This window comes from Mya arenaria, chromosome 1, assembly GCF_026914265.1.
Source record: "Mya arenaria isolate MELC-2E11 chromosome 1, ASM2691426v1".
NCBI lineage: Eukaryota > Metazoa > Mollusca > Bivalvia > Myida > Myidae > Mya > Mya arenaria.
The window spans coordinates 18,357,155-18,371,444 of NC_069122.1; the positions used below are offsets into that span (position 1 = coordinate 18,357,155).

Consider the following 14,290-nt stretch of genomic DNA (forward strand, 5'->3'; position numbering starts at 1 on the left):
ATTTTTTGCAAAAATCCATGGAAACCAATTATATACGACTGCTGACAAAAAATTAGATCGCAGATTTTATATTTAAGTTCAAGAATTAATGTTTTATGCATTTTTTTAAGCCATAAAACATTAATTTTCGAACAGAAATATGAAAATCTACGATCTGATTTTTTGCCAGCAATCTTTTATCATTGGTTTGCAGATATTTTAAAACGCAAAAAAATTGATCTTTCCTAGACAAAAAATAAAAAAAGTTGTAAAAATGGTATATTTGTGAGAGGAGTGCATCTTTAATTAAGAGTTAAGTTTCTTATAACAATTCGACAAACCTTTTCACAATACGGCCGTCTGACGGAGCACTGTCAACACATTGTTTTGGAAACAGGTTTGTCGAAGTGTTTGATGAAATTAATCACCTCATCAAACTCTGGTTATAAAACAAAGATGGGGCTCTTTGAGCGACATAGACTGGCCTTTGTTTCATTTAAAATGGTGTAGTCAAAGAAAAGTTATCTTTGATTTAAGTCTTCATTTTGCTTAAATTGTTGCCTTCCGACGTAGCATATATGACGTAATTTATCACGTGGTATACACACACTGTAATTGTAGCCAAACCTAAATCGTCAATGGAATTCGGAGCTCCTCGGCCTTTTTTATCGAAAACAACCTCGGATGTTTTCCTATTTACGAGTAGAAGTTGTTCGTAAAAATTTAATTCTAGTATTAATTAATTGAAGTGTTTAACGTGTATTTTGTATTACTAAGTTTAAATTGATTGCCTATAAAGTGCATTATTGCATACATAATTAAGAATACCAAAAGTAAAGTCATTAAGTTTAACTGCTAAATTGAAATCACTCCGCGATCTACTTGTCAAATGTAATGATTTTTTACCTTGTAATACACATGGTTACTATAAATAGTAACATTTTACTATAGAAATTCGTTCCCTCAATAATGATTATCGTCTCCGCCCGTACGATTATCACGGCACGTCAGGGTGATTATGGCATAATTGCCTGACGTAGATGAGAACACTGACGTCATTTTCACGAAAATAAAACGGCCGCCGTATACTTGGTAGGCAAACATTTAAACATTATTAAAAGCTTTAAAGGGATTATAATGGAACTATCGGTGCAATACTAGTGAAATAATGACACCTTCCGTGTTTCAGTAACGAGTACTACCCGAAACCGTACCGGATGTTTACATTCGGTAAAGGTAAAGCAGTGAGACAAGGAAATGTTTTGTTGAAACGTTTTTTTTTATTTTATTCGCTGATAAATGTTAACTATTCCAGCGAAATGGCTAGGGTCATTCAAGCCGAGATTCTTATTAAACTGCTCCTAGGCTTGATCGACCCTAACTGTGCTCTCCTATTGAAATGAACATAACAATCAGCCGATGTAAAACAGGAAATATTAGAAGAATGGAAAAATTGCAGGCTTATTCTGAAAACACGAAAAGGTCTGGTATTTTGATTTCCAGTCTCTCGTTATTTTTCGCTGTTATATCTAATTTTTAAGACTTTCAGACTACATGCCAATTATATGACATATCCTTCATTATTCCACAAAATCGTGTTTTTAAATCCATTTGAAATCATTGACAAATTGACAAAACATATGTATTATACAGGATAATACATGGTTGACCATGGCTTTTGGTTCATAATTGCCCCAGCGAAAATAATTATTCCTTCCACTGGGGCAATTATCAACCAAAAGCCATGGTCAACCATGTATTATTCTATAAGTAATCCGAGGTTATTTTCTATGGAAAATGGCCGAGGAGTTCCGAATGCGTCAACGGGGAAAAGTCCAGTATCCAAAACCAAAACTTGGGGACCGTTTCTCTTCATTTCCTAAATTAGATGTTCATTTTTAATACTGACTAAAGTTCAAGTTATACAAATGTTTAGCATATTAATGAAACTTTGACACTAAGATCATTTAAAATGATGACTAAAATCGATATATATTTATCGAAACGGGTCCCAGGCCCTTTTTAGAGGCCAAAGAGTTTAAGCCTAATTGAGACACTAACACAAGAGACACACAATGTGTCACAAAACTTAAAACAAGTTATTAAAACAAAGACGTTTGCATAATCTAAGTCTTTCCACCCAGAGTATATATAGCTTGTACCATTACGCGAAATAACCAGCTTTCTTGCATTATTTCTGGTTTTGATTCGATACAAACTCCTATTTTAAGTGTATTTAAGTGCAAAAAACAGACAGTCCATCGACGTATGCATCAAAATACGTTTAAGTACCATGCTGTGTTAAACCATTCTAAGAACCTTTCTACCTCTAAAAATAGCTGTACTGTCTGATGTTTTTATTTATAAAAAAAATAAACGTAATTAGATGTTTCAAGCAGTCAAATATATAATAATGATTCCTTTTGGCCAAGTTCCAAGAGCAGACTCAAAGTCATTGAAACAATCAATTGTAACAACTCGGTCATCTCCGGCAAGCTTCGGGGTATTCAATTGTTTTGGATAATGGCCGAGGTGTTCCGATTGTGAAACAGTACATATTTTCTTATATTTATTACTGTATAGTTTGAACACAAACAAAACAAGAATAACAAGTGATATAATGATTTAAGATTTAAAGAAATAACTCGACATAATTATATTGGACAAGTTTATCTTTTCTTCTTTCGTGATATAGGTGGCAGTGTTGTTTTTTTATTAATCCCGTCATATTTTACTTCATCGTCTTCTGATGTTACTCGGATATCTGGGTTTCGTTGTCCCATCCAGTTTTGATGATTAAGAACTGAAATGAACGAAAATATTCAGATATAAAGTCTTCTGCAACTAGTTGTATAAAGCAGCAGCCGAATGTTTAAAACTGGATATTTCTTTGGTTTGGTCAAAGTTAGCCGAAAAGTTTATTGATTGGCCAATATGTATGCAATAACTGCTATTGCCAATCAAGTCACTTAAACGTGAAACCTAATCAAAAGATAACATGTGAACACCTTAAAGCTGCACTATCACAGATTTACCGTTTTTACAACTTTTTTATTTTTTGTCTTGGATAAAGAAATTTGTTGCGTAAATATCTGCTAACCAATGATAAAAGATTGCTGACAAAAGATCAGACCGCAGATTTGCTTATTTCCGTTCGAAAATCAATGTTTTATTGATTAAACCGTTACTAACGGTTTAAGAAAAATGCATAAAACATTCAATTTTGAATTTAAATATAAAAATCTGCGATCTAATTTTTTGTCAACAGTCTTATATAACTGGTTTCAATGGATTTTGGCAAAAATTGGCTCGTTCAAAGACAAAAAATAAAAAAAAGTTGTTAAAACGTTCAATCTGTGAGAGTGCAGCTTTTTAAACCAAGTTTATACAATTGGCTGCTGGTTAAAGTTAGCCAATCTGTTTAGTGATTGGTCAATATTCATCAATAAATTACTATTAACCAATCAAACTATGTAAATGAACAAACTAGCCAAAATATGTGAAACTTATCAAGGCTCTATACAATTGGCTTCGGAATGTTTAAAGGGACTAGACACCAGATGTTCCAAAATCGGAAAAAAAACAGTATTTCCTCAAAACAAGCGTAGTCAATGCGAGCTACTAGGAGGCCGATAATATATCATTTTTCATTAAAAGAATAAACGCAACATTCGTGTTGCTTTCTTATTTGTGTTTCCTTCGTTTTAACTAGGGCATAATGGTTTCCCAGTTTAAATCATATCAGATGATGAGTACAGATGAATATACTGACGCTATTTTTAAACTTTCTGAGATTTGGAAAAAAATCCCAAAAACTACGACAGATACATGTGTCGTAAGCGATGTGATACATCAGTTAGAAAGATTCAACGCATTGTCACTAGCGGATCACAAAACAAAATCATCCAAATTTACTTTTAATTTATCAAAGGACAAAAAAGTAATAAAATACGCCCAAAATTCACCATTTCCGACCAGAAATTGATATAAAACATGGGGTGTACCCAAACCCCCTGCCAACACTTTAAACCAATTTAGTTTCGATTCTGAGGGTTGGGCGCAAGTCAAAAGGTTACGCTCTAAGTTAAGCCCTCTCTAACGCCAACTCCTTGAACCGGCCCTGGTTGTACACAACGATGTCAAATTTTATGTTAGTTTTTGACAACTTTCTTTTTTTATTGCAGTTGTAAAACCTGGTGGCTTGTCCCTTTTACTTCAGGGATAAATCCAAAATTAAAATGGTGCTTAAATGTTTTCAATACTTTCCGAACAAATACGTTATCATATATTTCAAAGCTCTTTTGTTAACCGAGAGGAGCTTTCCGGGTGACGTTTTTATTTTATTTATTTTTTTATTGAAGCATTCGATTACATTTACAATGAAAATACATGTCAAAGCCGTAAAGGACCCTGTGTTAGTTTGAATAATGTATAAAAACTATTGACGTTGGAAGTATTATGTACGTATACACCGACAATATTTTAAATATGTTATGCTTGAAAGCAATATGTATCGATTACCTGCTATTTTTCGATTTTGAGGTAAAAGAATATTATTTCACGTTTCAATAGCCGCCAATGTATAAGATATAATGTTCGCAAGCTATTTCGCGCTGACGATTGACATTCAAAGACTTATGACTTAGCCTTTTGCACATCTTAAAAGTATCTAGAAAACATCCAAAGAGACTTGTACACATATTCCTTAATATTTCAGCGATTTATTAACCACAAGACATTGTATGATCTATTATTTAAGATCGTACTTTTTATCAAGAATATACAGTTTGTAGCGTTGTGTTTAAGCGCCCGGTTAGGAGCACTTTGCCCTAGTGTATTTCTTACCGCGTACTCTTCAATTCTAATATATGTGTAAGGTGAAGGTTATATGGGAAATGTTTTCGCATTTAAATGATTGAGGGGATTCAAAAGTAACATCAACCTAACTAATCCTTACTCTTGACATTATTCCAAAATTGAATCCATAAAAAATACTCGATTTCGTTTTACCACCCATAGCGTGTATTCTTACAGGAAATGTTTCTTATTGGTAGTGTATAGCGTTGGAAAAATATATTCTTTTCATGTGACAGGACAAAACGGACTTAAGGCTGCACTCTCACAGATTGAACGTTTGGACAACTTTTTATTTTTTGTCTTGGAACGAGCCAATTTTTGCGAACATCCATGGGAACGAGTTATATAAGACTGCTGCCAAAAAATTAGATCGCAGATATTTGTATTCAAGTTCAAAAATTGATGTTTTATGCATTTTTCTTAAACCGTTAGGTTTAGGCTATAAAACATTAATTTTCGAACGGAAATATGAAAATCTACGATCTGATTTTGTGTCCGCAATCTTATATCATTGGTTTGCAGATATTTACGCAAAAAATTGCTCTTTCCAAGACAAAAAATAAAAAAAGTTGTAAAAATGGTCAGTCTGTGAGAGTGCAGCTTTAACTCAAAAATAAAAATAAAAGGTGTTCCCTTCATGCATTGAGCCGCCGATTTATAACTTTAAGTGAACTGACACAGCCATACTTCGTAAAATTGAAATAAAAGTCTGTATTTTATACCTGAATCGTTTGTTGACTGTGAAAATATGTCAGCATTGTTTCTTGGACTGTTTCCATATCCTGCCCAGTATTTTTCAACATCTTGGCGCGTGCGCAATACGCCTTTCCGCTGTAGTTCGTCGGCCAATCGGGTCGCTTTACAGTGATTTGAAACCGGAAGTGCTTTCAGAAACGAGGTATCGTTGACATATTTGTGTTTTGGACCACGATGTAATCTTAGCTTTTTCTTTTCCTGAAATTAAATCGTTGAATAAAATTGTTCAAACGTTTTAGAGAAAAAACATTTTTTTTAAATTAAATCTTTTGATGCGTAAAAAATAAAAAAAATAAAATAAAAAAAATAATTGAGTCGAAATGCTTGCCAGAACTATGCAATTCAAATGTGCAATGAAATATGCACCATGTTCGCATAATTTCGTGATGACGTTGCAAGTTTCTTGTTTATGCAACATGTGAATCAATCGGAACACCTCGGCCATCTCCGTCATTCGACGAGCCTCAGATGTATGCCAGTGTATAAGTTTAAGTAGTTCGTGAAGTTAATATATTAATAATAATAATAATGATAACAATAATAATAATAATAATAATAATAATAATAATAATAATAATAATAATAATAATAATGATGAATTGTAGTGTTTTAAAGTGTAGTTTTTTATATTATAATTTCGAATTGATTCAGTGAAGTGCATTATTGCATATATTATTATGATTACTAAGAGTAGAGTCCTTATTCGAAGGAAAGCGGCCAAGGTGATTGCATGTGAATATGATTACACATTGACACATAAAGTATAAAGTGAGCACACACTGCTCCACCTGCAAAATATGTAAGATGGGAAATTATGATGGTAAATACATAAAGCATGCTGTTCATGATATATGTAAAATATCCTACCGCTTCCTCTTGTTCGCGCAGGCGCTCTTGTAACGCTTCATTGTACTTCCGGCGCTCCTCGCGCTGACGTTCTACTTTACTGCACATGCGCTCAACGTATTTATCAAACCTCTCCAGCTGTTCTCGGGCCACTGAGTCCATCCGTAACTGCCGCATCTGTCGCAAATAATTAGATAGTAACTATTAATTTTATAAGTGTTTCTTTGAAAAAGAAAAGAAATATATGCATGGTGAGTGCCATGTTTTGGCGTGATCCGATGCATTTTGAAACTTGTTAAAAGTGCGCATTGTCCTAATGTCTTAAAGTGATAACATATTAATGTATCAGACAGCAAAACAGTTGTCTTTGTGCAAGAGCTGCTCTATGGTGACCGGTATGGTTTGAGTTCCATAAGCGTATTGTATTTTTTTGTATTGTATCGTTTGAGTTCTATCCCAGACATTGTCACGAGCATGATTCCATTCGGAACTCTTCGGCCATTTTCCATCGAAATCAGCCTCAGATGAATATGGATGGTTTACGATGTCAAAAAAAAATAACTACGCTGCAAGTAGATCGTGTAGTAGTTTCAATTTAGCAGTTAATCTTAATGACTTTACTTTTGGGAATCATAATCATTTATGCAATAAAACACTTCAGTGCAGGGGCGTAGCTTGACGAAAATATATGTGTAGGCCACTTTTTAAAGTACTGACCATATGAAACTGTCGCTTGAAAATGAATTTTAGAGCATAGGAAAACGATATATTTAAATATTTGAAATACCCGGTTTCCGATATATTAAAGCGCATTTGTCGGAATTTCATATTTTAGACCATTCTCCCTTCCAACCTCCCTATGCCTTCAGTTTTTATTGCAGATTTGGCATTTTTATTTTTTCGATTTTTTCTGAAAAATGTGTAGGCCGCGGCCTACACGGCCTATAGGAAGCTACGCCCCTGCAGTGCAAATCAATTTAGACTGTGTACTACACAATACCCGTGTAAACACTAAAACTAATTAATAGCATTATTTTAAATTTTACAAACTACTTCTACTGATCTACTGGCATACATCCGAGGTTGTTTTCTATGGAAAAAAGCCGATGAGTATGGCTTGATTCATATCAGGCTTTTGCTGTTTTCACAATAGACTTAAATTAATGAGTTTATTTCAAAAGCCCGTTGCGTGTGAAATTCATACCTCCACTCGCTGGCGGATGTCAATAGCGTCATCTGAGTTTCCCTGCTCATTTCTTTTCTTTCCGCGCCGATGTCCCTTTCGACGCTCCCGGCGTTCCTGGTTGCCTTCGTCGTCGTCGTCGGAATTTCCCTAGAAAATGGTTAAACACTGCGTCAGATTTTATCACAGGAAACATAAGTGTTTTATTTCAGTGAGTAATGTCATGCACTCCGGGCGTCCGCGTTCCGACATTCATCGGAAATTCCGTGCAATATGTTTAAAGACGTACCAGACTTCGTGAGAAAATGAATTACTAATAACGTTAAACAGATAATTGCCAAAAGTTCGCCATACACACGTCCTTTCGACTAATTCTGCTGCCTTTATGAGCGCCTGAGTGATCCCGATGGTATCATCGTATAGTCGGGATCATTTCAAACGCTCATAACGGTAGTCGAATAAGTTGAAAGGACCTGTGTATGGCGAACTTTTGGCGATAGTGTGTTATTTTAAATCGGATTTCTGCTTCAATTTGGAATATTCGGTGAGATTGTTGTGTCATTTCGATGTAAAAATGATAAATCTTTGCGCAGAACGCAGTGATACGCTTGGTATTCGTATATTTACTATAAAATTCATGTCTGAACTGCACATGTACCGGTTTCATGACGAACTGTGTTTTGAAGAGTTTCTTCTCTTGTCAATTATATTACACTAGTGGATTTTTAGATTTTATATAAAGTTGAAATATCGTCGAAAAATCATGTTTAAAAGTTTAATTGTGTTCCATGACTGTTAAGCAGCCCATAAATTGTTGTATTTTCTTTATTTTCAGGGTCAAGACTGATTTTACCCAACTGAGGCCACAGGCAACTATTAAAAGTAAGCCAGGGGCAGTTGTTGGGATCTGCATCATACATTCAAGTCTCTGTGCATTATGGGACATGATGAAAACGATTACAGGTGTTCTGACTCTGTATTACTTTTATGTAGGAATTAGGGGTTGGGGGAGATACATTTAGAGCTAAGTTCACTTCTTTATGTTAACATCAAAGAAATATAAAATTCGCAAGAGATAACCTACCGCCCCCCACCCTACCCCCACTTACACACACATTTAAACTGTAAATACTCGCCACTTATGTCTAAAATTGCGTCTTCCCCATAACTCACACCCTTCCCGCCCCCAAAGTTGGCGGCCTCTTTTAACGCCGAGTCGTGACACCAGCCATGTTTTATACATCTTACCTCTTCCTTCGGTGCCTCATATATACTCAGCAGGTTAGGGAAACTGGAATAGTGACGTATTTTGACGCTGTGGCGACTCAGGCGTGACGGCACGCTCTGTCCACTTTGAAGCGTTAAGGAACTTGACATTACGTCACCGACGCCGTGTCCTGGCTGCGTCTGAAGGTAAAATGTATAATTTGAGATCAGATGCAGACACCTTTACCACTAGATAACTATGCATAACGCCTCACCACTCAAGTACTACCCGCTTTCCGGGAGAGACGTTAAACCGAGGTTACGTGTGAAACCGCTATAACTTGCACTTGTGAAAGAATCAGGCGTTTCATTATGACTGTGTCTTATGCCCCACAACCGAACAAGGCAGGTAATCCCACTGGAGCCTTGGTCCCTGGATAGGCCACAGGGTGAGGAACCACGTGACTTCACAGGGGTTCTCACATGGGTCACCTCGTAAACAAACAAGTCATTGACGTTAATTTCTGACCCGTGGTGACCCACGTGAGAACAGCTTTGAAGTCACGTGATTCCTAACCCTTGACGGGCGTCGTCGTAAAATAGAAGTCCCAGCCCCCACACTACCAACACACTTCACATGGTTGGCTTAATTGTCGTGTCACATATTCGGCTAACATGCAATAGTAAATAAATACAAAGAAGAGTATAACTAATCTAGGACTTAACAACGTTGTTAACGTCATCGTCGTCAACTTTCAAATCTTTTCTGCTCTGAAATTTAACGAATTCACTTGTGATCTGCTGTTTTGCTAAAAATATTTAAGATTATGCACCAGTCAATTGTAACAACGCCCCCCCCCCCCGCCCCCATCTCCGGGAAAAAGCGGGGACTTTGACATTCGGTCCAGCCAAGCCCGGGCCGAACTGCTGGTAAAAACCTCGTCAAATGCCCCTGCACTCCAGGGACCCTAGGTAAGGCCCATTCCCTGCTATTTTTGGTGCGAGGACAAAACCACCGCACTCACCCGACACTGTGGGACCACACTGCGGGGCCGTGCTAACAATTGACTATTGCACTACTGTTTCATCAAACTAGTTTATATCTAAATATGTAAGCACCTTGTGAAATAGTTCACGTTTAAAAGTTAACAGATTAAAAGTTACCAGTGCTTTCGTAAATGATGTTGTTAACAATAACAAAGTTATGAACTATCGGTACAAATATCACTATATATGTATAATTTCTATATTTGCCTATTCAAATCACACTATGACTAACATTAGTTGAAAACTAAAACAAAAGGATATAATAGCTCAGAAATGTAATTTCACTACTTTAAAGCTGCACTGTCACAGATTTACCGTTTTTACAACTTTTTTTTGTCTTTGAATGAGCCCATGTTTTCGTAAATACATGAAAACCAGTGATATAAGACTGCTGATAAACAATCAGATCAAAGTTTTTTGTGGTTAAAGCGTAACTAACGTTTTAGAAAAAATGCATAAAACATCATGATCTTTTTAACATGAATATGAAAACCAGCGATCTGATCTTTTGTCAGCAGTCTTATATCTCTCGTTCCATGCATTTTTGCAAAAATTGGCTTGTTCAAAAACAAAAATAAAAAAGTTATACTGAAACCGTTCAATTTGCGAGAGTGCAGCTTTAACATAAATCGTCGATTATGATTGTAAATAGCATATTTTCATGAATTAAGAAACTGCATAAACCAAATATGTATTATTAAAATCACGTTACCTCAGAAATATTATGATCCACCAGCGTTGCCATTCTTATAATATGTAATGTGTCCAAAACCTATAATTTCACAAACAAATGCACACCATCGTGCTTTCAACTAAACATTCAAGCCGACTGTCAGTTAAAATTACAGCAATTTATGAATAAAACATTGTTTTTATCGAACTGCTTTGTTAATCTAGGAGACTATGCTAATTTGTCGTGTTTATTATAGATTTTACGTTGGAAATATTAAAGGCCCCCCTTGAGCTTGCATGAATATTTAGTTGTGGTTAAAAATTACGAACCCCGATGACTCGAACTCCCAGGGACCGGCAAATATACATCGAGCCTCGAAAAGAATCGAGCCAAGCGGGATTGTTTACCTTCAGTATTAATAAATCGGTCCTTTATATCTAGTTCGAGCCAACGAGGAATTCGAGCCAACGAGGAATTCGAGCCAACGAGGAATTCGAGCCAACGAGGAATTCGAGCCAACGAGGAATTTGAGCAAAGCGTGTTCGAGCCAACGGGGTTCAACTGTATGTACTTAGTTATGGTTAAATATTGTTAGTATGTGCATTAAAAAAATAAATGGTTTGATACGCAGTCGCATTACAGATTATTTTGTGTAAATACATACTAACAAAATTTAAGTTTTTAGTGGTTAACATTATATTGTGTAAACTACACACTTTCTTGGCCAGCCACTGCGTATATATACCGCTTCACTTGATTACAAACAATAAGGGCTGGCTGCTCATTTACTGAAATAAATGTTTTGGAAAACTTGAGAAACTGCTTTCTCATTGGACAAATGTAACGTAGGCCACTAAAACCTGTTAGAGATCAATATTTTAGTAAAGTACTTCCCAAAACGCTGCTGCAGGATTTAAGAATATATTTTTTTAGTTAATTCAAGTGCGTACACATAAACAATATGTAAGCAATCAGAAACCTGATTATACGTGAATCAACAGTGGGGTAGATTTACATCTAACATAATTGGTAACTTAAGTCGTCATGTTTTACAAACAATGGGAATTTCATTTTCAAAATGTACATTTTTGGTCTGTATTAAAAAAACGCCTCCAAAAATACCTCAAAACGAGTATATAATTATTTCCGGGGGGGGGGGTATTTTTACCCCCATTCTGCTCTTAAGGCAAATGTTAGGTATATAAACGCAGTATATCACTTCAAATACACATGTGGGACATTTTTAAGAGTACAAACGTTTGATTGAGCGTATTAAGTTGTGTTTTGTTTATTTCATAATATGCCAATAAAATCTACTTTACACCTTCTGTGATAATTGTAATATTACTTGTAACAATATATACAGGTATGTACCTTTAATTCGTGCTGTCCTCTTCGGTCGAAGGATTAATTCTACCACAAACTTGAAACTGGATTACAAATTAAAAATTAATCTCTGATAAGCATTAATCTTTGGACGTAAGACCGGTGGTGCGATTGGGTGTGATTATTATTTATTATAATAATGATTGTGTCGTCATTGATTTTGATGTTCTGAAATTTGTACTCGTACTGTATATATTTATTATATTACTAGTAGTAGTAGTAGTAGTAGTAGTAGTAGTAGTAGTAGCAGTAGCAGTAGCAGTAGCAGTAGCAGTAGTAGTAGCAGTAGTACAAGCAGTAGAAGTAGCAGTAGTACAAGCAGTAGTAGTTGTAGTAGTAGTAGTAGTAGTAGTAGTAGTGGTAGTGGTAGTGGTAGTGGTAGTAGTAGTAGTAGTAGTAGTAGTAGTAGTAGTAGTAGTAGCAGTAGCAGTAGTACAAGCAGTAGAAGAAGTAGCAGTAGTACAAGCAGTAGTAGTTGTAATAGTAGTAGTTAATTATTATTATAATTATTATTATTATTATTATTATTATAATTATTATTATTATTATTATTATTATTATTATTATTATTATTATTATTATTATTATTATTATTATTATAATTATTATTATTATCATCATTATTTAACAGTTCTATTTAAGGGACTCTTTTATAGAGTTCATTGTAGAGGCATTTTAAAAAAAAAAAATTTCTATTTGAGTTTTTTTTTTAAATATTATTATGAACAAACAGCAAACAAAAACTGACATGTTTTTACTTATTTCAACAGAAGCTTACATGGACAATAATAAATCAGAAAATATAAGGACTAGCTCAAAACAAAGATCCTGTTAAAGCTGCACTCCCACAGATATACCATTTTTACAACTTTTTTTATTTTTTGGTCTTGGAAAGAGCAATTTATTGCATAAATTTCTGCAAACCAATGATTTAAAATTGCTGACAAAAAATCAGATCTTAGATTTTCATATTTCCGTTCGAATGATAATGTTGTATGGCGTAAACAGTGACTCACGGTTTAAGAAAAATGCATAAAATGGCATTTTTTGAACTTAAATATAAAAATCTGCGAAATATTTTTTGTCAGCAGTCTTATATATATATAACTTGTTTCCATGGATTGTCGCAAAAATTGGCTCGTTCCAACGCAAAAAATATAAAAAAAAAAGTTGTCGAAACGCTAATCTGTGAGAGTGCAGCTTTAAAACGAACGCTGTAAAATGCAAGTTTGCTAATAAAATGATACACTAGTAAATACATGTAGGTAATAAAATTAATTAATTGTTGATTTTTGTTATTAAATCATTCGTGTTAAGGCCTATCAGACACCAAACGCTGTAAAATTTAAGTTTACAACATCAATTTAAATCGAAATGCAAGATTTCATAATCAATTAATGTACAAGTAATTGAATGTTATAAGGTTAATTATTGTCGATTTTTGTTATTTAATAGTTCGAATTATTATTGCATCGAAGTATTATAAATAAAAATATACCTAGATTAATGGAAGTGTTATTATTCCAAAATCCAGCGTTTATTTTATTTTTCAATTCGTCATTCCCCATTCACAATCAACGTCTAGTTGACATTATTAATATTGAGTTATAATGGAACCATACTATCATGAAATCAAGGTCTCCGAATAGACAATAGATTTTGGTAACATAACACCTGTTCTTAAGGTCTAAAGACCAAGTGTTTTGAATCATTATCTACGCTAAGACAAAGGTTTTTAAATTGATCCTTTGTGTCTGTATTTTGAAGGTTCCCGTTGTGCTAACATTTAAGTTATGCGAATTTAACCATTTAAAGGTAGATAATTGGGTTGATACACCACTGCACTATTTAAAGTCACCTCCCTTTCAATTAGAAACGCAAAAACAAAAATAAAATGCACTCTAAATGAGGATATGCAAATATTTGTATGACGAAATACATGTTTGCATACAGTTTGCTTATTTTACTACCACTAAACACTATGATTGCTTATAGAATAATAACTTTGGCCCGATAATCAGGGGCGGTTCCAGGCTTTGACTTTAGGGGGGGGGGGGCGTAACTTGAGGGCGTAACGTTTAAACTAACGCCCCTGTAATAGTGCTGGAAAAAAGGGGTGTGGGGGAACTCCCCCATGAAAATTAGTAAAAAAAAAATGGTGCATTTCCGGCGTATTTCCGGTGTATTTTATGACTCCTTTCCTCCAATATTGAAATACAAATGGGGGGGAGGGGGCGTGCGCCGGGTGCATTCCCGGCCTGGGACCGCTAGTGGTGATCATTATTGGCAAAAGTTTACATGTTTTTGTTTCAGACTGATTTCATGTTTCTGCTGCAGACTGATCAACATGTAGGAAT

At 34.9% G+C, this 14,290-nt stretch overlaps 1 protein-coding gene across 1 annotated transcript; it reads right to left on the reverse strand.

Annotated features, from left to right (window-relative positions):
- Window positions 1–2,568: 2,568 nt before the first annotated feature.
- On the reverse strand, window positions 2,569–13,523 carry LOC128207928 (uncharacterized). Its single transcript, XM_052914938.1, has 6 exons — window positions 13,432–13,523; window positions 8,870–9,028; window positions 7,643–7,771; window positions 6,460–6,615; window positions 5,559–5,790; window positions 2,569–2,782 (listed from the first exon to the last, which is right to left on the reverse strand). The coding sequence occupies exons 2-6, from the start codon at window positions 8,996–8,998 to the stop codon at window positions 2,649–2,651; spliced, it is 780 nt and encodes a 259-aa protein (XP_052770898.1). The 5' UTR covers window positions 8,999–9,028; window positions 13,432–13,523; the 3' UTR covers window positions 2,569–2,648.
- Between the last annotated feature and the right edge of the window lie 767 nt (window positions 13,524–14,290).

Bases quoted from the DNA above. Each gene is read 5' to 3' on its own strand.
- LOC128207928 (XM_052914938.1), bottom strand. From the start codon at position 8,998: ATGTCAAGTTCCTTAACGCTTCAAAGTGGACAGAGCGTGCCGTCACGC. The intron at 7,772-8,869 runs GTAAGATGTATA...ACCATTTTCTAG, and splicing joins ATGAGGCACCGAAGGAAGAG to GGAAATTCCGACGACGACGA. The intron at 6,616-7,642 runs GTATGAATTTCA...TATTTGCGACAG, and splicing joins ACATCCGCCAGCGAGTGGAG to ATGCGGCAGTTACGGATGGA.